This window comes from Lepidothrix coronata, unplaced genomic scaffold (genome assembly GCF_001604755.1).
Source record: "Lepidothrix coronata isolate B3197 unplaced genomic scaffold, Lepidothrix_coronata-1.0 Scaffold136, whole genome shotgun sequence".
Taxonomy (NCBI): Eukaryota; Metazoa; Chordata; class Aves; order Passeriformes; family Pipridae; genus Lepidothrix; species Lepidothrix coronata.
Window position 1 is genome coordinate 1,765,627 of NW_016690316.1, and position 24,019 is coordinate 1,789,645.

The 24,019-nt window shown below is 37.1% G+C and overlaps 1 protein-coding gene across 5 annotated transcripts in view; it reads left to right on the top strand.

The window, feature by feature from the left end:
• Positions 1–24,019, top strand: part of DPYD (dihydropyrimidine dehydrogenase) — a 336,847-nt gene that overhangs the window by 155,132 nt on the left and 157,696 nt on the right. For 4 of the 5 annotated variants that reach the window (XR_001876800.1, XM_017827217.1, XM_017827218.1 and 1 more), the window contains 4 exons: positions 2,485–2,654; positions 4,260–4,470; positions 12,466–12,650; positions 19,843–20,058. Coding sequence is in view for 4 of the 5 variants with exons in the window: in XM_017827217.1 (XP_017682706.1) it covers positions 2,485–2,654; positions 4,260–4,470; positions 12,466–12,650; positions 19,843–20,058 (782 nt within the window). In the remaining variant the exon portion in view is untranslated. The remainder of the gene's footprint in view (positions 1–2,484; positions 2,655–4,259; positions 4,471–12,465; positions 12,651–19,842; positions 20,059–24,019) is intronic. The other variant, XM_017827219.1, reaches the window with a different exon arrangement.

The window sequence follows — 24,019 nt, forward strand, 5'->3', positions numbered from 1 at the left end:
CCGCCCCAGTGCAGAGCAGAGCAGGACAGTCCCCTCCCTCAACCAGCTGGCCATGCTTTGCCTGATGCCCCCCAGGACAGGGCTGGCCCTCCTGGCTGCCAGGGCACTGCTGACTCATATTCAACTTGCCATGAACCAGGACCCCCAGGTCCCTTTCCACAGTGCTGCTCTCCAGCCTCTGGTTCCCTAGTCTATAGACACAACCAGGGTTGCCCAGTCCCAGGTGCAGAATCCAGCACTCGCTGCTTGTTAAACTTCATACGACCACGTATTTAATATAACTTTTTTAATCTACAAACTGATTTTCATTTGAGCATTTAGAAATTTCTTTTAGCATCATATAGTGTTGCCTGCTTATTTAGTAGACTTTCCTTAAACACTGTTGAAGAATATATCTTCTGTGGCAAATTATTCTGCCTATAAAAGTAAAGTTTATTACCCCATTTTATGCAAAATATTTAGGAAGTGAAATTCTCCAGCCCATCTGTCCCATTTCTCTGCTGTTTTGATCAAATGCTTATTTCTGTCTGTTTTCTTAAGCTCAAAGTGAGCTTAAATGGTTTGGGAGAAAGGGGTGGAGTTTTTGTTTGGTTTTTTTTTAAGAAAGAGATGTTTAAAAATAAAACAGATTGAGAATATGTACTGCAAAACATTTGTAGATTAACAAAGTAAAAAATAAATCCCACAAAACAATGACTAAAAGTACTTTCTAGAATTCCGTGAGGACATGTAGTGCTTGTGTACTGTCACCTGACTGCATGAGGATCTATATACTGCGATCTGCATCTTTTAAAATGTTGCAAAGTAACACTCTTGATTTGGTAGGATATGTAATGATTTTTTTTTTTGTATTAAGTCTACAATGAGAAAAAGGATGAACTTGGAAGAACTAACCTTTTCTGACTGACAGTAATAGATATCTCTTTGGTGTATCTGTTAATTAACATGGTCTCTTTTGCTTAATTTTCCTAGTGTCTGTCTGTATCTATAGCTACCTCTTGCTCTCTAAGACATGGAATTTTAAAATAAAATATAAATATCTTACATCCTACTTTATCCTCTTTTTTTCACTATGACAGTTTTTTAAATAATAGACATAATAGTCACAGTAAAGTACATATTCTTCCTGCTTATTAAGTTCTGAATACCACCTGTTAATATACTTTTCTCCAAAAGGGGTTCCCCTTGCAAATACATAGATGTGAATTTACTGTGGGAGCAGCATGTTACTAAGAGCAAAATGGGCTGCTGTGACTGATCTGTTCTGGACTTGTGCTGTAATGGCACTCTGAGCTGCCATTCCCCTGCTGCACTTCTGCTTTCTCTACTGCTCAATGCCTAGTTTTTGTGAAGGATGAAGTTCATTAAAAATAAATGAGAAAAGTTTAGTGAAAATTTTAGACTTAAGAATCCTGTTACATAAATAGTAAATGCAATGCCATATACATGGTGGGGGGAAATGATAACATTTGTCACACATTAAGCATTTTACAAATGGAGAGAGAGTATCTATATTAGGATATTGTTTCTCGCTCCATTTAAGCATTATTTACATGTATAATACTTGTGTTCCACAATTACGTATAAAAATCTGCTGCTGCTATAGGAGGATATTTGAGTTACAGTGCAATGGTTAAATTGCCAGCTTAGTGCCTCCTGACTAGAACTGTCACAGGCTCTTTGAGAATATAGCTTTCAGTTATTTATGTCCTTATTTTTCAAATTGCAATCATTTGCCTAATCAACAGTTAGTTGTATTTAAACGTGATAAAGTGCAGTGTTATCCAAGGAACAGACACAGTTCAGTTTTATTTAAGTATTTCTTGTTGAATTGAATCGAATGCAAGCTGCAGATGACAAATACAAAATGTCATTCTCTCCGTGTAACGTTTTACAAGTCCTTTGTAGAAAGCCACTGTAGATTAACCATTTTCTGTCAATGGAAGATCCAGGAATTACTGTAATAACAATAGTCTTTCTCCTCATGTTCAGCTACTGCAGCAAATAGCCTCTGAGAACCATGTCATAGCCAGAACAGTCAGTGCTTTATAGAAGACTGAGAGGACTAATGTTGATACACTATTACACAAAACAATTGGTCATCTTTTTTTTTCTTTTTTTTTTTTTAATCTGGGAGGATAATCAATCTGATGAGAGAAACTTACTTTTTGAATAAAAAGATCTCACAATGCTAGTTTCAACCTGACAGGACACACAATCCTACAAACGTGTTGTCATTTGAATTCTTTCTTGATAGAAAGGTGCAGCTGCTTAAAGTACTGACTATGAAATTATGTATATGAGCATATCTTAAAAGGGGGAATAAAACTGTCTTTCGGTGGAGCAGAATAATTTGATAGTGACACTCCATGCTTGGAAACTGTAAGATGCAATTTTACACTGCTTTGAGTACAAGTACCTTTTGAGCTGTCATGCAGAAATGGTTTCTCTACTTGAAAATGGGGTTTTCCTTTTATCTTTCAGGGATGTGTGCCTGTCACTCTCCATTGCCGTCAATACATGGAACTGTGATTGTACTTGGGGCAGGAGACACTGCTTTTGACTGTGCAACATCTGCTTTACGCTGCGGAGCTCGTCGCGTGTTCGTGGTCTTCAGGAAGGGATTCACTAATATCAGGGCTGTCCCAGAAGAGGTGAAATTGAGTAACAGCATTTATAAGAAGGCATATTGGTTGTTATTACTGTGGGGCCTGAAAGTGTGCTGTGGGTGCTTAAAAGGCATCTATTAAAGGTTTTGTTTATGAAAGTACTCTTAAAATGTATGAATCTTTATTAAAAATCTGATGCTCACTTTTTATACTCTCAATGTAAATAATTTTCCGTGGTTGTATCTTTTTCCTGTAAAGTCAGAGATGTATTTGCAAACAGGGGCTACAATTTCTTATAAATTAGAAAATGCAGTAAAATTTTGAATCTTGGAATCCAACAGCCATTTGAGTATTGTGTGTGACTCTACAGGTCATGGTTAGATCCTGGAATGATACCTTTTGGCTGCTGTTTCTGATGTGGCCTTGTGAGCCTATAAAATCTTATAAAAAATTACTTACAGTGATTTTGGCTTTGAATCACTGCCAACAGCAATGCAGCAATGTCATTCATCACAAATTTCAGCATTCAATTTGATTTTTAGTTTGGCTTTGCACTTTGGCATTTATCAGGTCATCAGCACATTTTGAAACTGACTCTGCTTTCTCAGTGTATCTGTACTCTGAGAGTTTTTATCAGATTAGATTTTTTTATCTTGGTGGTCTTTTTCCATTTTCATTTATTTGGTACATTACATTTTTACGTAGTTGAGGATATTAGGATATCTAATGTATCTTTATCATGGTATTTGTGGTAGTTTGGTCACCTATGTCAAGAAGGTGGGCACCTTAGATCTTACAGAAGGAGAATGGAGCTTCAAAGAAAGTAAGAGAGGGTCTCTTGGTGCATAAGTTACTTCTGTTGCACTTCAGTTAAGAGTTCTAGACACAATGAGATTACTGAAGTCATTGCAGAGACTCGTGTGCTATTCAGATTCTTACTAAATCAGTTGTCACTCTGAACCAAAATCTTTGATAGCAGCCTGGATAAATTCCTAAAAGTTGTCAATGTTTGTACTCATCCAGTCATGCAAGGCCTTGAAAACAGTAAAATAAAAGTAGCTTCATGTAATGGCCATGCTAGAATCATGTCAGGTTGGATATTACATGTTAAAAAAAGTTGTTGTGTAAACATAGACAATCAAATTTTGAAGACTTTGCTTAAATAAAATGCTGATTGACTTAAGCAGTTTTACCATGGCAGAGATTCAGAAGATCTTGTCTGGATTGTCACTCAGAAAACTGTTGTTTGCACATGGTATTCAGTATTTAATAAAATCTTAAAATCACAGTAAACACAAATCATGGCATGTCCAAAGTAATACTAGGACCCTTCTTAAAAGACACAGATAGTTGCATGAGTAACTCCTTTACCCTCAAAGGAGTTAAATATCTTCAAAGTAACAGAAAAGTAAGAAAATATATTGGAGAAATATTTCCCTTGAAAATCTACCTAGTGCTAATGCTTGATTTAATAGCATCGGAGGCTCTGAAGCTGATAATAAGATGACTGTGCCTACTGGAGGCAGCTGACTTCTACTACAGAAGAATACATGGTAACATCTTGAGTCAAAAAATGTCTGGGTCGTTTATTTTGGTTTTTTATAAAAGCAAAGCATAGTAAGTATATGTTTTATTGCTTCTGCTCTACAGATGGAACTTGCAAAAGAAGAGAAGTGTGAATTTCTGCCTTTCCTCTCCCCTCGGAAAGTTGTTCTTAAAGGTGGACAAATTATTGCTATGGAATTTGTTCGAACTGAACAAGACAGTGATGGTAACTGGAAAGAAGATGAGGATCAGGTTGTCCGTCTGAAAGCTGATGTGGTGATCAGTGCCTTTGGCTCCATTTTAAGTGACAATAAAGGTAACCCTGACTAATGCATTCTGCTAATGCTGATTGTTATTTTAGCTGCAACCATTTCCTGTGCTTTGACAGTTCTGTGAAATGGGTCTTCTAGAGGTTACACAGCTTGTGACTGCTGGTCCTCTTCGCAGGAATTTCTTTGTCCTTTAGGTATACCTCTTAGAAAAAAATTTGACAGTCTGGTAACAAAGCAGTTTTCTGTATGTTGCTGTATAGAGCTGGAACTTAGAGTAGAGGTACAGTTGCTCAGTATGTGTATTTCTTTTTTCTCAGTGCCAGTGAGATCTCAAAGAATACTATTGGGAATTTCTTCTGGTCTCACTAATTAACTTTAGAGAAACTCATTATATTACAACTTTAAGCTGAACTGATCTGATCTCTTAAACTTTTTTTTTTAACCTATCAAATTAAGCTGGAATTAAGACATTAATTATTCTGGTTCAGGTGATCTGGGTATTACTCATTACTTGTGCATATACTATGTGTGACTTCTCTCATATACAATATTTCTTAGTTGCACTTTACAAGCTTTAGTCTTAAAAATTAAAAATTACATAATTCTATATTAAAGATACAGAAATTGTCACATTGATGACATTTCAGAGATTGAATGAATTGTCTGCATATAGCAGAGAGATGAAGAATATAAGTAGAGCTAAGAACATGGGAACTGAGCAGAGCTCAGACCATTCTCTTCTGACACAAGGTTAGACTTAAAGAGTTCAGACACATACAAGAAACATGCCTCAAAAGTTAAAAATTTTGATGCAGCAGAAGACACATCGATGAAATGAATAGATCTTCAGCCTGGAGGTGCTCATCAAGGTTAGCAGGTTCTGAAGGCCTTAGTGATCCATGTGCCTACCTCTCCAGTGCATGGTCATGCCAGCCAATTAGCCCGTAACATGTTGTCAGGGTCCTTTGGGTATAAATGCTCTGACAGAGGACTTGCAAGTGCCTCAGATTGTACAGGACCATAAAACTTCTTAGCATAATGTGGTTTTGTGAATCTTTTTAATCGAGGAAAATGGTAAATCTAAAATATTCTAAGCAGGGTCTGAATCTGAATGGTGTACTCAGTGCTTCCTGTTCTCCAGCCCGATTGCATACAATGGTAAACCATCGTGCAGCCATGAGAAGAGTCTAAACTCTCTCCTTCAGCAAAAAGGATAAACCTGGTCCTTCTAAAAATTTGTGAGTTCCAAGAGCAGTCCTATCTTTTGTGTGTTACTATTGCTTTGGGATAGTTTCTTGCAGCCTAGGCTGTTACCTAGACAGGAATTGCACCCAGCTACCTATGGTGCTACTTACTCAGGGCTACCTCCTGCCCTGCAGCTGCCTCCTGCTCTGAAGGGCACACGAGATGCAGTCTGTGTCTCTTGGAAAGAACACACTCTCATTCCACTTGAAGCCATATTGCTGTATAGCAATTCTGGCGTCTGTGTGGGTCATGTTTTAGGGCTCAGTTGAACCTCCAGGAAGCAAGGAGAAGATTAAGACTTTTTTCTTTTTTTTTATTTTTTTAAATCTTAAAGAGATTCATTAGCTGCTCTGACAGTGGAGTTGATTGACTGAGAATTTTGGAAAATTTTGTTGATGTTGTTTTTAAAAACCCTGTGTTTAGGTTTTTTGTAAGGTTTTCTAGAACTTGATGTGGTAAATTAGTATTAGCCTATGCAGTCAGTATATTTTGTTGTGATTCATAGACCCTATGCAGGAGTGATTCTGTTTTCTCCCACATTAAAAATTACTTCAGTTAAAAGGTTGAACTGACTGTGTTGCTTAGCCATAATACTGTGCTAGTCTTGTATTTCCTAGTATGCATTCACTGTCAAAATTAGTTGTGAGGTTTTTAAATAGGAAATGGAACGGAAACAAAGTCATGCAGTGAGTTGATCATGAAAGAAGAGTCATTTACCTTGGGGGTAGCAAAACTTCAGTTTCACACTGTATTTTGGATGAAACTGCTGTTAGAATAGCCATCAAATTAAAAGGCAAAATGCAGGGCATTTAGTTTTGGATGTTGTGAAAGTGAAAAGAAACTAAGACTTGAGTGCATAAAATGTTTATTTTGAGCATACTATTTCAGGTGCTTAAATCTTTGGTTTTTGTTTAAACCTGTCTTAATGAAAGTCAAATTTGCTTTTCTTATCTTCTTAGTGTTTTGTTGTGAGTGGGGGTTTTTTTGGAGGTTTTTTTTTTGAGGAGTTTTTTTTTAAGGAAGCACATTTTTGTAGTCAAGAGATTGGAATATTCAGGCATTCTACATCAAAAGATGGAGATGAAAATACTAGAGGTATTCAAAACTGGACAATGCCATGAGCAAACTGATCTAACTAGGAACTTGATCTAACTTTTGAAGAAGGGAATGGACTAGGCAACCTTCAGAGGGCCCTTCCCATCTCAATTGTTTTGTGACTGGGTGACTCAGATGCAGATGAATAAACGTGTTAATTACTGTTCATACAAAGAGCTCTATCAATTGACCTGATTCATAAGGTACATCAGGGAACTGCAAATGCAGTATTGGTATGGGCTAAGGTAGCAGGTTATGTCCTATTAATATTGTCAAATGCTGATTCTACTGATACAAAAATAGAGTGATTAAAATCAAACTTAATCCCAGTTGATCAAAGTGTTTGGGGCAGCCTTCATGCTCATGTTTGAAAGTTTTGTAAGGAGCCATAAGCATGTGGGAGACTGATGTTCTGACCAAAAATAGCTTATAGGTTAGAAAGTTTTTTCTAGTCTATTATCCTCAACAAGATGTTTCTTATTCTTGCATGATAACTCTTAAATTTGCAACTGAGATACCATGCATTCACAGTAGGTATTTAGTCTTTTTTCATTTGGTAAGATAAAATGCTGATTGTGGTTTTAAGCAACAGTTCTAGTGGTATTCAGCCTCTTATTGGGAATCATATAAATGCATCATTATTTTAAAAAAATGGACTCCTAAATCCATTTTATGCTTGTGAAGTTGCTAATAGACAAAACAGGAGAGTTGCCTTCTAAACTGTTTTAAGAAAATTACCACTTTACTGAATAAAAAAAATCCCAACAAATTGTTCAAATTAAACTACTGCAGATGGAGTAAGAAAAATGTTTTGCTTCTTCTTAAAAAAAACCTACCAGATTTTGCAAGCACAAGATGCTTTTTTTTCACTGCATTGCTTACCAAAACCTTTGAGCCATTGTAACTGACCCACATAGACAAAGAGCTGTGAGAGAAATTTTGTGCTTTTCCTCGTGTTCCTGCTTTTTTGCTTAGTTTGTTATTTTGGAGACTTGTGACATATTAGTGAATTACTGAAATACCTTCTGTCCCTGTTCCGAATTGTAACTACTCAACATACACAAATATAATTCTGTGTGCTCCATAGCACTGTGTGCAGCCTCAACATCCTACTTACCACCAATCCAGTTGGTTTTAAAGTCTGAACTTTGAATAACCCTTTTCTTGTATAATTTGTTCTCATAAGCAAAGGAAACAATGTTTTTGGAATGCAAAATTTTGCATTAGAACAAATGTCCTTGTTCTGATTTATTTTCATGATTTTCTGAGGAGAACCATGGAGAAATTATGGAAAATAGTACACTTGTTCAAAATGCACTGCAAATGCAGTGCAGAAAAGGGACTGAGATAGGATAGGGAACTGGCAATGTAAGCTTAGTTCAACACTGTTTAGCAGGCAGCAGTAAAGAGGAAGTATTCCATGTACCAGAACACTGAATCTTAGCATGCTAATGTCTATTTTATTTTCCTGGAGAGGCAAAAAAGAGAAATGCAAAAATATCCAAGCAAACTCCAAATACCACCTTTCTAAAAAAACCCAGAAATTGTAAGTTATTTGTGAGCCAAAATATGTTTTATGAAAAATTTGGTAGTAGCTGACTATTGCATCGTGACTGAAGGACAAAATTTTATTTTGCAATTCTGGGAATCAGTCACAACTTTCAGATATTTTGCTTTTACTTTTAGTACAACTGTCATCTTGCTTGGAAACTGCGGCAGCAAATCCCAGAAGGCTCCCCTAGAATAGTTCAACATACAGCAAGGATAACTTTCCCCAAGTTGTTTACAATTTTATTATTTAACCCACTTATACCTAATATTTTTTTCTACAGTTTGAGAAGCATTTGCTAGAGAAAAAGGGAAAATGTTTGCAGAACTCTGACCTCGTAAGTGAAAAAGATTTTAGTTTTCCTTTGAAAATGGCACAGAAGCCAGGGGTTCCAGAACCTGGAAGGAGTGTTGAATTTCTTCATACAGTCTGCTCACACAACTAGCTAACTTCAACCTCAAAGTACTGAAGCTTTGACTATCTAATGGAAGAGTAGGGGGGAGGAAGAGAGGCTGTGATACCCAAGCTGGGAATGCCCATGGGGGTGACCTGGCATCTTCCTGGTAGCACAGCATCTGCCTTCCACCAACAGAATAGGTTTTTATTCACTCAACTTGTAAAAAATTGTTATATAAAACTGCAACATATAGATTCAAAAGATTCCTATTGAAATAGATAGGAGTCTTCCTGCTGAGTCATTTGGAACAGGATTTTTCTCCACAAGTAGGTTTACTGAATGAGTTTGAGTGCAGCAGTTCCACGCTCTGAAATGATTACCAATTTCCAATATCCAAAAGTGGCTTCATGATGACTTCTAAAGCCCTGCTAACTTAGAGCACAAATCCTGCTCTTTCAGCTGATAGACATCAGTACCCATTTGCTCGCTGGTGACAGGCAGAAAACAGTCAGTACCAGCTTGCAGCAAGATCCTCTCCAGCATAAGTGGACCCAGCTTTGTTCAGTCAAACCACTTTTTAATCCTGAATCAGTACAATAGTGGGATAGAGAATGTGGGAAGCATGATTGTGACTTTCTTTGTTTGCTGGGCATTTAGGCTGGGCAGTGTCAGCAGTTAGTCTGTTGGTGCATGTGACAGCTATAGTTATACATTTTAGATTAAGGAAGTTACAGTATATTTGTATTTTTCTGAAGTGATGCTACTATTCACTTTAAAGGAATTCTGTAAGATGGATATCAAAAATAACATTAATGAGCTACTAAAGCTAAAATTACAGGAACTTATGAAATTGGTTAAACATAAAAACCATTAAACTGTTTATTGAAGCTTCACAGATATACTGCAGCTAATGAGCATTTCTGCTATTTAAATAAGCCCAAATTGAACACACATTACATGGATGCATAATTAGTCATGGCAGTCAAACACACAGACTCACTTTTAAAGCTTTATTTGAGGAATCTTTTCCATTTGATTTGTTTTGTTAATTAAAATATTTTTTCTGTATTCACTTATATTTTAATATTGTTTTTGCAAATGCTGTAATTTGCTGCTGCATTTCCATTTGTGTTTGTTTGCTCTGTGAATAAAACAAATTTGGAATATATATTCAGCACTATCCTTTTGTTTGGTGTTATTTGTGTTAGCATCACTTGATAGCACTAGAGTAATTAAATTGTATGTTGTCTTTCATCCAGAAGGATCTTTTCAAATGATATATAATGTCTCACCAGGCCATAGAGGAGAGGAATACACAAACAGGAGACTGTAGTTTGAATTTTCAAGAGAAAAGCTTCAAATTTTGAAGGCTGTGAGGGTGTAGGGTTTTAAAAGACGCTCTTTACCCCATCCCAAATCATGGAAAAATGAAAACATTAGGTATCTAGGTTTTTATTGTTCAGTGTCAATTACCAGTGCAGAGAACCTCAAGCTCAGGTTTGGCTCTTGGCACTTAGACTCTCTCTCACCCCCCGCAGGGGCAAGGAAGGGACTTCCCTCTGTGAAGAACACAATTCTCCCCTTCTTTCTGCAGGTGGTGTAGGAGGTGGTCCCTTCAGCCTCACAGTTGCACTGGGTACCAGATCCAAATTGTTAGGATATTAGGAAATCTCATACAAAATGCTTTTAAACCATCCCCTTCTTTTTACATAACCTAAATCTTGGAGATTATAAAAATGACAGAAAGAAATAGCTGCTGGATACCATGTCAGCCTTGCCACCAGGGAAATATTCTTTCCCAGTCTTAAAAATACTGATCAGGCAGACAAATCCTCAGGCCCTGGAGAAATGTTTCAGGTGAAGATGTGTTAGGCATTCTTTGCACTCAAAAAGCTTTTGGTATAATTATGTCCAGACAGCTATTTTAGCAAAAAGCAATTCAAAGAAAGATTTGAGAAATGTAATAGATCCAGGATAACAGAGGTAATACCCTGTTTTTCCACAAGATGAAATAGGTAGTCAGAACTTCCAGTTTTACATCATTTCTTCTGAAAAACTACCTCTTCAACAGCATGTTGTCCTCTAACACCTTTACTGTGGTTCAGTCCTGTCTCAGAGAAGAAGTCATCTATTAAATCCCCCCTACCAAATCCTGCAGTACTGGGTTTTCCTCTGTGTTTTTTTCCAAACATGTCCTTACAAGCCTGTATGTATTTAGCTCATGAGAACTGTCTAGACCACATGCTGAGATGGTACCACTGCATGCAATATGTTATTCTATATATGACAAATATAAGACGATCAAAAGCTGTCTTAAAGCACTGACAGTCTGAGACACAAAGAGAAAGTTAATGTATTGATTTATAAATATTACTGAAGCATTTAAATAAAACGGCTATCAACCATTATCCACTCTTTCAATTTAAAAGAAAAAAAATGCAAGCCCCTAAACAAACCAAAAACCTTGTTTTCCAGACTGAAAAATGCCTCAATCTCAAGGCAGTGTTTCATTTGAATTTTCAGTAATTTAAACATTTTTACAGGAAACAATTTCTTAAGTTTTTGGCGGGAGAAATTGTGCGAGCAATAGGTCTTGCAGATTGGTTAAATACCTGTGCTAGGAAACCTGCTTCAGTCTTTCAGCTTGAAACTGTCTTCTGTGACTCTGACTTCTGAACAGGTTGGAAAATATTACTTTGAATTCAAGTCCTCCAGGTATATGTCTGTAAATGTCAAGGGTGAGGAGGAGAACGTAGGAGGGACAAATAGGTGACAGTGTTTGTGCCTTGCTTCCTGTTTAATTATTTTGCCCCAGATTATACACAGCTCCCACCTTGGAATACACTTCTAATATTTGATTTGAAGGTTCAGGGAGATACAGAGCCTAGGAAGAAAATCTCAGCACTATGATGGGCAAGAAAGATGTGTTTGTACTGGGGTGTGCGCTGGGACAATACTGTGACTCTGCCCATTGTACTGGAGAAATATTTGTGCCTTAAACTGGCAGGTTGCTCTTTTACATATATGACATTGCAACTGCATCAGTTTAATTGACCTTAGCAATATGCATCTGCCAGTGGTATGTCCCTGAGGGACATTGCAATTTTAAGCTGCATTTTATTGCAGAATCTTCAGTGCTTTTAGGTAAACCTATATAACTCCCCCTATTTTGATAAATGCCATCAACATTTGCTAAAAATACTTATTGAAAACATGATTCTCTTAATTAAGCTACTTTGAAGGGCTTTGTGATTATAATAATTTTAAAATGTTAACATAGAGCAAGTAGTATATTTTTTCTGAGCATTTATGTGTATTTATTGACATTTATGTGCCATGCAGTATAAATTTTTTTTTTTTATTTTCACATCTACATTATTTTAAAAGACGATAATATTTCATGTGCAGAATGCCTGACATGCTGTTCACTAACAGGATGAAAAATATTAAGATCTCTTAATGCATGCTCTAAAAAAAGAATCAGAAATTGCAGTGAAAAATATACAAAATATATTGTCTTCATGTAAACATTTAATTTTGATTGTGTTTTATGGTTTTATGCAAAACAAGAAGTGAGCCTTTCTTCCGGGATGTTCTGAGTTTAAATGTTAAGTCAGGGTGGTTTTGACTTTATTGAAATATATGTTTTTTCAGTATTACATTTTCTAATTGTTATCAGCGTATATTTGACAGATTTTAGCAACAGTTTTTTCTTTCTTCCATTAACATATTTGTCGTTCACTTTAATTACAGTTAGAGAGGCCATGGCACCTATCAAGTTTAACAGATGGGGTCTTCCTGAAGTAGATCCAGAAACCATGCAAACAAGTGAACCCTGGGTTTTTGCAGGAGGTGACATTGGTGGTCTTGCTAACACTACAGTGGAATCAGTAAATGATGGAAAACAAGCTTCCTGGTACATACACAGATACATACAGGTGATTTTTTTCAGAAGTATTTTTCTCTTTGCTATTTCTATCTGCTTTTAGATACTTTTAAAAATAATTTCATTGTGGGTTTGATTAAATATACAGGTTTTGAGAAACTGATACCTAGATTATCTGGTGATTAGAACATTACAGATTCATTCAGCTTGGATCACATGCTTGAGTTTGGGTAGATGAACCCAGCTTTCTTACATTATCTTAACACTAAAATCCAAGAAACATTTTCTTGGCCCCAGGTCTGAATTCCACTCAAGGGTAGCAAGCCTCCCTACACAATAGACACTGCAAGTAGAAATCCTAATTGGGTAACTGCAGAAAAGTAGTGAGCCCATAAGTATTAAGAACCAAGATCTTCCAATAGTGCATAAAGTAAAAACTAAATACTGCCAATGTTATTATCTGGGAAAGACCTTTTTAGTTTACTAACAGTTTACAAAGCAGATTATCTACACTGGAACCAAAGTTTGCTCTGATGAGACTGATAAAATGGATACAAAAGCTTGACAAAAACTAAACACTGAATGCACTGAGGAAAATAATGCAAAGGAGAATTTACCTGAGAAATATGAGTTTAAGAGGTACAGACTTGAAAAACCTGGTAACCACACGTTTCCTTTTGGTTCTCCTTGCATGTTGCTGACTGAGCACCTCTGCCCTAATTTTTCTAGTAATAGTCTAGAGGAGCTGTAGAGAATCTTCCGAGATAGAAACACAGCCTGTATGTGGAGAACCAGTTGACAAAATGTGTGTTCGTAGTGCAGGGAGCTTTTTAGAAACATGCTACATGATTCATTCTCCCACATAAAGAGATTTGAACAACTGAAGTTGGGACTGTAACAGCTCGATGTCTTTCTCCCCCATCCATCTGCTCAAAGCCTCTCTGATTGCATGTTTGTGCAATTTCATGCTGTTGGGGTCTGATTTCACTTCCTAAAAATACTTCAACTGAAAGCTTGTTGTTAGTATCTGTGCATATTTTTTCTCACTTGTTCTAAAGCACTGTTTGTGTCCTGCCTTCTTAGACCCTATGAAAATGCTGAGTGTGAAACATCTTTAGTCCCTGATCTGCTTGCTTAATTTCCCAGTGCACAGTGAATTTGGATAACCATGATAGGGGGAGAGAGGGTGTCTCCTCCTTTTTGTCTCCTTATTCAACCTCTAGAAATACAGGCATCACTTAAAATCCTCTGTTATAACTTTGCTTCCTCCTCAAAGTTTGGGTTTCTTCCTCCTCTCTGGAATGTATTTAATACTTTGGAAAAAATCTGAATAGTCATGGCTTGAGAATTAGAATTTTAAATCAAGTAGACTTGTGATGTTAGAGCATTTCCGTTACCCTTTGCAGGTTTCAAGGCAGCTTATTCAACCTTACAGTCTCACCAGGAAGCTAATGGGAAAGCCTTACAGCAATCTTCACAGGAAAGTTTCCAAATGTCAAGTGTCACCTTTCCAGCTGTTAGATGAATGGGTTGCCCAAGGGCATTTATTTGGATGTGCAGCCCTTGTAAAATCTGGTCGCTGTGGTGCAGAATGCTGTAATTTGGCAATTTATTTCACCAGTGTTTGGAACTGGTAGAAATTTTAGTGACTGGAGGGGAGTTTGTTTTTTAAAGAAATTGTTTAGAGAAGGATAAGAGAAGGATTGTATTACCCTGATGTTTGTTGGGGTAGGTACATGCCACATGTGTGTGCTTTTATGTGCACATGTGTGCACACATTCAGTTCTCAGCTCTGTATTCTGGAAACTTATGAAAGGAAATAAAAAAATAGCCTTACATGCTACCTTATTTTCTCTCTATTGTGAGCTTCTAAGGTAGGCAACTGTCCTGTGATCTTAGTGTCTGAATTGAGTACACATTAAATTTTAAATAAATGCATTGATACCATCTATATCTCAGTTACAGGAATAGGTAGCCATTTCCAAAATCACCAACTGTCTCAGCACCAGGATCTATAAATAATGCAGTCTTCATCAAAATAAAACTATTCCATAGGATTTCTCAGCCAATCCAAGACCATGACAAAGACTGAAACTCAAAACCACGATCCTGACTACTTGCAGAAAGCACTGTTTGAACAGCACGCTGCTTGTATCCCAACCTACTCCAGGCAAAAGGCTAAGTGAACAGATGGGCCTGATATGTGCCCTGAAACTCCAGTCATTGCAAGCTCTGGCACGTGGTCAAGTGAAGCGTGAGATCCAGACTCAAGGAGTCTCCAGCAGAAATGCCTTATGTTCAAAACTGGGAGTTATTTACAGAAGCTTCTTGGCTGCTCTTATGCTGGAAACTTTCCATTATTAGTTGCCTAAATATCTCCTGCCTCTTAACATATTCCTCCCACTATATGAGGCATAGGTTCATCTCAGAAATTGTTGTCTGCAGCTGTGTCAGGTTAGTTTCTACAAACATGACCGGTCAATGCCTAACCAAGGATAGTTGTAGTAGAACCTGTTAGCAAATGTATACAGTCTTCCTAGAACCATTTTTTGCAATTCATTAGAGATCAAAACAGAATCAACTCAATTCATTTAACTGTCTACTACTAACAACATTTTTGCATGGTTCAACCTTCTTTTGTTATTCCATGAATTAGTCTTAGTGATTTATTTGGTTTAGGAATTGTAATGGTCTTCACTTTTGTCTGACATTGACTTTATGATCTTGTGCAGAAGCAATATAGGCTGCTGTTCTCTTCTATGCCTCAGTTACCATTCATTTCTTTTTGATCAGTGAATGGGATTTAATAGTATATCGGTTGTATTCAGGGTAATTCACGATTATTGCAGGACTAATTTCTAATTTTCTGTGCCTGCCTTGAGAGCGAAGACAGCTTCCAGTATCTTCTTCCTGGATGACTGTGCCAACCTTAATGCTTCACTCCTGCTAAGTGTATGAATACTCATACACTTACCTGTGGAGTGTTTTCCCATATATGGCAGTAAAGCTGCCATCTTCTCACTAAAATCCCCCTTTAAAAGTGACTTTTCTGTTCTAGTTCACAATAAGTTTTCTTTTATTTAAACTTATTTTTTTCTTTACTGTAATCTCTCCAGTGTGGACAGGTTTTTTATACTTTTCCTAGACTGAAATGTGTGATACACTTAAAGAATAGAGATCTGAATCCCAATTGATATAATTTGCACTTAATACTATTCAGTATTAATTTTGAGCACATCACTGTGTTATTTTGAAACACTATTGTATATTTGCTGTTTTTAATTTAGCTATGCTGTCAGAAAATATATCGACTTTGTATCTGAGGAGTGTTCTTGCTGATTCTTTATGAAGACTGACCATTCAGGTTGAGCATGCATGAATGTACAGTATTTCATAATCAATACCAGAGTTAGGTAGTTCCCAGGAAGCTTGTATTTGAAGCTGTTAGTTATGTTGTCTGTTTCTTTTCAGGACAACCACAGGACAAAAATGAACATCCCTTTGTTTAGCTAGAACAACATATGAAACACTAGCATGCAGACAAATAACGAAGTACCCTTTGCAAAAAAAAAATGGATTAAAGGGAAGTGCAGGAAACCTAGTATTTTAGTTGCTTGCCTTTGAGTAAGCACTATGTCTGTTACAGAAACAGAAAGGCAGGAATGAGTTTAGAAAATCTTTGTCAAACAGGACAGAGCCCAGAGCAACCTGGTCTAGTTGACCCTGCTTTGAGCAAGGGTGTTGGACTAGATGGTCCTCAGGCATCCCTTCCTACCACAACCATTCAGAGACTGTACAAAATAACATAGACATATTACCACAAAGTTAAATAATTGGAGAGAGGCTAGAAGAAGAAAGGGAGAAAAGACATGTTTTAAGATCAGACTTAAAAACGGAGAAAGCAGGAGTGAGATGAAAGTATTCAGGAAAACTCTTCCAGGCAGTAGGATTTGAGGCAAAGACTCTCTGTGAAAAATAACAGTAATGCAACTACTTGCTTTCACAGTCTGTCTTTGTTAAAGTATGGGAAATGGAGTTAGACCATAGCATTCTGGTTAAAAATTTTCTCCATCTGAAGGAAATTTATGTCAAAAATTGTATCGGATCTGAAGCTGAGTTCCTGTCTCTCAGCCCTGCACTGCAGAACACATGCATTTGCCTCTAGGCGAATCCTGGGTAGGGTAAGGTAGGGCTACTGTTTGCAACATGCTGTGGATTTTTCACCACCCTGTTCCAGTGTCCAAGAAATTGCCATGATTGGAACAAGTACCTGCAATATTGTTAGCTCAGCTGGTTGGCATCAAATTAGAGGAAGAATGGGCCACACTTTTTGTCCTCTACTTCTAAAAATCAAGGGAAGAGTTATTATAAATAAACCCTTGCCTGCAGGCTTTCTTTTCCTATTTGTTTGTGCAATGTCAGAGAAATCCTTCATTATAGAGATGATTTTACTTTCAGGAAGCTATATAACATTTTAGCTAGCTGAAAGTTTTGCTTTGTAGAAAACAATGCATCAAGACTTAGTAAATTTATTTCTTTTATAAGCGTTGTGCTGAAAGGAAAAAGCAGCAAAAAATAAATAGAGCAAAAATGAAGTGATAGGGAGGAGGGATATAAATCTGAAAAGATGTATTGCCACTGGCTACTGAACCTTCAGCTGTGTCCTGCCTCTGTGCATTTTTAAATACTTGGTTTATTCCATTGAAACGTCTTGTAATCCTCCCCCTGCCACCTCCACCTGCGTCACTTCATCATTAACAAACCATTAGGTACATTTTGTGGGACCTGAGTGCGTTTGGGTGGAATTGTTTGTGGTTTTGCTCTTTTGAAGGAAAGTAAAGCAGGAAAAATGGACCTCTACATATAGTTTGGGAAGTGGCTTATGACTAGTTTGAATGATGGAATGCAGGAGGCAAGGCCTATTTTCGCATAGGTGTTGGTGAGAACAATTTTTAGAGATGTAATTTTCCTGCTTAGGAAAAGAAACAGTACAATGGAACTTAAGCTGCATATTCAGCACTGTCTTCCTATTTGTCTGTAGCAATCAATATTTACAGTTGTACAAGCTATGAATAGTTTATAAGCAATCCACAGGCTGAAATGTATTCACAGAGAACATTTGAACAATTATGGATAGCAAATGAATTCACACTGGAAAATTAGGTTTATTGCTCACATGTGTGCATAGAGTGGAGCTGACCAAACACTTTTCCTTGTCTTTCTTTACTGTCATTCTTACAGAATCAGAATCAAAGAATTTTTTTAAGAGTTTAGTGTATCAATGTTTATTTCAGCAGATTTCCCCATACATTAAACTATGTAGGAGACAAAAAACGTGCTAGCCTTTTAAAAATGCTTTAATTTCAGCTGTGTGATCCAGGAAGTTCTGTTTTGTCATTGCAAACAACATTTTGCACTTGGAATATTAGTTAAGAAAACAAAAAAGAAGTTAAAAATATGAAATCAAACCCAAAGTAATAAAAAAATACTTTTTGATTCTTTGTTTTTTCTGCTTTTATTTGCCATTTAACAAAAGTTTTTGAGACGTAGAATGCCAGGCTTTTTGATTTTCTAAGAACTCAGATTCTCCTGGTGTAAAAAAATAACCCTGTGGAGTGTGACATGGAGGAAGCAGTGAGCACTTAGGAGGGAAGCAATGGGGGATGTTTGGCTTTTTATGAAGTGTAACTGCATTGGCTGCTAGCTGAGAGAGATCATGACACTGAACCGAGTTTTGTCCCAAGTGTTAGGGATCTTTAAAAATTAACATTTCTCAAAATGTCCACCATTAGGGACCCATTCAGGTTTACATCATTCAGGCTGGGACAATTCCACTACTTTCAGAACTTTTAAGCCATCGGAAAATTTGGCCCCTGAATGTACCCTCTCTGTCTGAGGAATCAGAATACTGAGATGAGAATGCAGGCAATCCCAAAACCAAACAGGCACGTTAAGTCTCAGGGTTTTGACCAGTCTAGGAAGCAAAAGGCACTAAACCAAACAAAAAACTCCTCATTTTATCAGTGCTTATTAATTTTCACAGGTAAAAATGGGTTAAGTAAGTTTCTTAAAAAAAAAAACAAACAACAAAATCCCCAAAGGTAGCAATTTGTAAGTGGCTGAGGTTTTCCTCTGTTACAGAAGAATCTTCCCCATACCTCGAGTAGTCCTGCTGAAGAAATCTTCCTTTTAAGGATAGAAGAAACTACTGTGATCTTAGCTGTGACTTATTAGGAACACAGATGGTGTAGGGCTTCTCTGTGTTGGAAATTCCTGCTTTATTTCTTTGTGATTTTATTGAGTCAACCATCTGAGTGAGCAAAGATTTAAATTCTACCCACCACATTGTGATTAGGATGCTGTTCAGTATCCATACATGGAGAAAGATTTTCTCTCTGCAATTTTTATGGTATTAAATGCAACATATACATTGAAAGCTTTTCACTGACTCTTCAGGCAAAAGACTGTCTTTAAAATGAAAACAAAAGTGACTGTGGTGGCACGGCCATAATGTGTATGATGTTCTTTGATCCCAAATTAGAGTCTAACTTTTGTCAATCTTGAAGTATTCATACTAATACAATTAAGTATAAACCCAGTGATAGTTTTGCATATATTGACAGGTATGCTAATGTGTAGGCTATAGAAAATCTTTAAAACTGGGGGGAAAAGGTGCAGAGATTCAAAATACATTGAGTTAGGTCTGAGTGATCCTCCACATGATGCCTTCCCTCATTTTTCACAATTCCCTACACTTTAGATTGGCACCTGGGAAGAAAACTAAAAAGAATCGGTTGGCATACCCTGGTTTTTTTTTCAATCTCACTGCTGCTGGCTGCTGTAGGGGACAGAGCTGGCTGTTCAGAAGGGTTGAACAAACCTTTCTACTGAACCAGGCTATCAGTACAGGATATAAAATAAGTGTTTCTTTAAATGTAAAATAACTGTTTCTTTATTATTATTATTATTATTATTATTATTATTATTATTATTATTATTATTATTACTGTTATTCAGTTGTTTCCAGCATAGCATAGTATTTCAGCATGAATACTATTTGGGCAGAAGATGTTGCATATGCAGATGTTTGCATGTTTTACTGATTTGCAGGTCTGAACGCATAATAAAATACCTAAACTTTGGGTTATTATATATTAATTATTCTCTTATCAGTGTTAATAATAAATTATATAAAAATTAATCAGCAAAAAATTCTGTGATTTTTGTTTGGGTTTTTTTTACAGTCCTTATACGGTGTTGCAGTTTCCACGGTTCCAGAACTACCACTCTTCTATACTCCTATAGATTTAGTAGATATCAGTGTAGAAATGGCTGGACTGAAGTTTCCAAATCCTTTTGGCCTCGCCAGTGCAACTCCTGCTACAAGTTCTTCAATGATTCGAAGAGCATTTGAAGCTGGGTGGGGCTTTGCTGTCACTAAAACATTCTCTTTGGATAAGGTAAGAAAATATTTTAAGGTGTATTTCGTGTGCAACCATTTCTTTGTTTATTTGAAAAATCTGAGTCTTTTGGGAATGACACTGTTGAATCCAGCTAGCATAAAGACAGCAGGAACAGGTATGATACATTGCGTAGTTTGACTAGTCTGGGAGGTTCACCAGTACAGTGACACAATTTCTGGTTTTGTTTGTTGTTACATCCTTCCCCTTTATTCCCCCACCTTTTAATATTAGCCACCTATTAAGCGTAAGAATCTTTTTTTTTAAAATACTGCAGTGAAAGTGTTTTCTGTAAACGATCAGAATGCAAAGGGAATGAGTAACAGCTTTGTCACACAACTCATGAAAGACGGATTCTGTGCCAGGAGCTGCCAAGATAAGCCATTGAAATTGAGTTGCAGTTGCAGTATGATAATGAGGCTGCAAGGTGGAGCTGGGTGGGTAATGGAAGAGAAAGACGGAGGCAACATAAAAGAAGCCTATGGAGACGAGCAGTTGTGCTGAAGGTTTGTAGCACAGTGACATTGGCCTTCAGTAATGTAATGGAAGATGAAGGAATTAGAATTAAATCTTGAAGGCTATGGCTCAGTGTGGCACCTTAAATAAAACATTTTGTGTAGATTTAAACATGTAATTGATTGTTTGGCCTGAGAATTGCATTCAAGATGGGTTTCTTGTTGCTATATTCGAAATGGCAAAATGAGAGTGAGCAAAAAGTTTAGACAGTGAAAGAAAATAACAGCTTTGATAAACAGACCACAGAGAAAAGAAACAGATTTTGGGCTGGGATGTAGACATAGTTTAACTTGTAGAGAAAAGAAGAAGAGCAAAGGTACATCCTTAGATATAGGCCTGAGTAACTGTGAATAATTGCAACATATTGTCATCCAGTGACAGACAGTAGTGTGGACTGAAGAAAGCTCTTGAGATTAATTTAGAAACAAGGGTCTTTTATTATTGGTTCAGAGATGGGATGTACAAGCGTAGTGCTGGATGGAGACCTTAGCAGAAGAGAAAAGCTAGATTTGCTCCTCTGCCACCTGTACATGGGTAAGTACCACAGGTGAATTAACTATAGCAAGTGACCCTCTAATATGAGGAAGGTCTAAGGACAAAGTGCTGTGTTGCCACAGTGTACTGTAAAATATGTCAGGCTGGCTTCTGCTGTCACTTACACCTGAAGTAGCCTTAAGGAAGTAGGTGTCCCTCTACATTGCAGTTGAGATTCCAATCTACTTCACGAGGCTTCTTATTAAAATACTTTTTAGGACATAAATGCCATTCAAATATGTTTACAACTGACTTGCATGTATAACATACTGTCAGCTGTAATTATTCAGTGCCTGGGCTACAGGCAACCCGTAGCAAGTACTGATATTTATTTATTTATCAGTATTATTGCTGGTATGCTTGCAGTCCTGCCAGACTGCATGTTGATTACTGTGCATCTCAAGAGCTAAACAGACGCAGGCTGAGTTCCAGCTTGGGTGGGAGTTCAGGAGAAAAGATGTGCTTGTTGTAGGAAGTGATACTGGTGCTCCACTAAGCAGCAGACTCTGAGTCATTTCTCAAATGGTGACTGCAAAGTGTTCCACTGTATGCCATGTTCTGGAGGTGTGACTCAGATGGAGATATTTTAAGGGTTTTTTTAGTATTTGTTGCAATAAGATGCAAAATATTGCTGATATCACTTGTTTTTTAATTTAATAAGTTCAGAAAAGTTGGTTGAATTCTAGTTCAGTGATTGTTATTTCTAGCTAAACTACCTTCTGATGTTCAGTAGGAGGCAGTACTTTCTCTGTGCCTCAACTCTTGAATCATGTGTTGCTGTGTGTAGTAGGACTGTGTCCCATCCAAGTACTACTTAGTTTTTCCACTGTTGTATTTTTCCTAGTAGTGTACTTCCCATGGGTGTTAAGCCTTAGTATTTTTGACATGATTTGAGATGCTTGGCTGAGAGGTGCTGCAGAAAGAAAATTGCTTTTATTTATCGTAGTTATATGGCAATTAATGCTATAAAAATAATCATTTCAAATGGGAAGAAAAGCTCAATGAAGTACAGCACTTCTTATGTGAACAGAGTATTACAGAAAGACTGCTCTTGTTGACTTAACACTAGAACAAGTTGTTGGTAGAGAGTTTGAAATATTATAGATTAGCATTATGTCCTTTTTTTTTTTTTTAATCTTAGCTTCTGATTATGTAGACATAGATCTTGTGCAACGTTCAGCAGGGAGCAGAATGGTCTCTTGGGCTGTGGTACCAATGAAAGTAGGACCAGGAGCAAAGATTTCCTGGTCTAAGCCTCCAGAATCAGTGGGAAGAGGAGGAGCTGCTCCCCAGACAGTACATTCCCAAGAGTGGAAGAGCTTCTGGGAGGAAGAGAGCTTGCTAGACACAGTTTTTGGCAGCTGAAGCTCTTCCACTTCAGCCTTGGTTGTATGTGATATAAGCAGGATTCTGTGTTCATTCTTGTTGTCTAATTATTTTATCTGTCCCAGTAACACTTAACTTGTGGGCTTCCTTCTTGTTTGCAATAGTTAAATGCAAAGTGCCTGTGTGGCAATGGGGAGCTTAGCAGCAGGAGAAATTCTCCATTTTCCAGAGCCAATGACTGAATTGGCCACTGTGTTCGGACACTGATAGTGGAAATGAGTGACTTCCCTTTGGCACTTCAGCAAAAGTGACTGATGCAGGCTAAATTTGAGTGACATACAGCCTGTGAAAAGCATATACAGTCCAACCACAAATTTCCATACATTAACTACAGTGGAATGGAATAAGGTCAGAGAGAAAAACATGATAAATCTTGGAAGAAGGAGATCCAAGGACAGAAATAAGACGGACTCAGGCTGAAGAACTGAGTGATTCTCATAAGACAGAATTTATTTCATATGAACTACTTCTCCTTTTCCCTCTTTCACCATCTAACACAGAAAGCTCTTCTAAAATACTAAGCTAGAGATCCCCTCCACCTATGAGAGGTCTTACTGCCTTGTTTAGAGGAACTGTTGGGTAGCAGTGCTGCAGTTCTAGCCTCTGGACCATAATTTACTCCCCTAGTCTCTCCAATCCTCATCTGTCATGGCTTCACCTTGAAAGCTTCACGTGCTGCCCCAGAGGGAGTTAGCACAGAGCTCACTGTGTCACGCCATGCTCGTTCCCTTTTAAACACTTACATACTTTGCTACATAATTGTCTTCATGACAACCTGTGTAGCATTTTCTGTTTGTAGGGTGAGGTTTTCAACTGTGAGTGATTCAGCAAAAGTTTGTTGTTGCATACTACGGTACTATTGTTGAAACATTAAAGAAAAGCTAACATTAGAAATAGCTTCAGAAATTTCTTCAGAGTATTTATACCTCAAAGTATACTGCACTCTTAAATATTTTAGAATGTACTGGATATTATAGCATTATGCAAATAATAGTTACAGGGTACCGTACCTGTATGTGTCTGTAGGTATCTGATGGAGATAGTGACTTGTAGAATTTTATTTACTAAATTAAACATCTTTGCTCAGCTGCTTTAGTATCAAGTAGATTTGAATTCTTCCAGAAATGCTGAATAATGGAATAAATGAGAATAACTGCTTTTAAAATAGACTATCAGTAGGAAAGACAAATGGTAGCAGAATAAAAGTGTCCCTTCACACACCTTTTTCTATATTCATGTCTTCCCTTTTTAACTGCAGATCAATAGCTCTTTGCTCTGTTGGTTCAAATAGTATTTCTGTCTTATTCAGATAACTCTGTCCAGCATATTATTTGTAAATTGTGTTTGCAAGCTATTGAAGGGAAATGGGGAAGCTGCATATCATAGGGAAATGGGAAAGGTGCACATCATAAGAGTCCACAAAAACTGAATAGCAATTATTACTTCTTTTAGAGAAAACTACATGTAGAATGAGAGATACTGCTTTAATTAAACAAATAACTGTGAGTGGGAGGTTTTTAGTAGA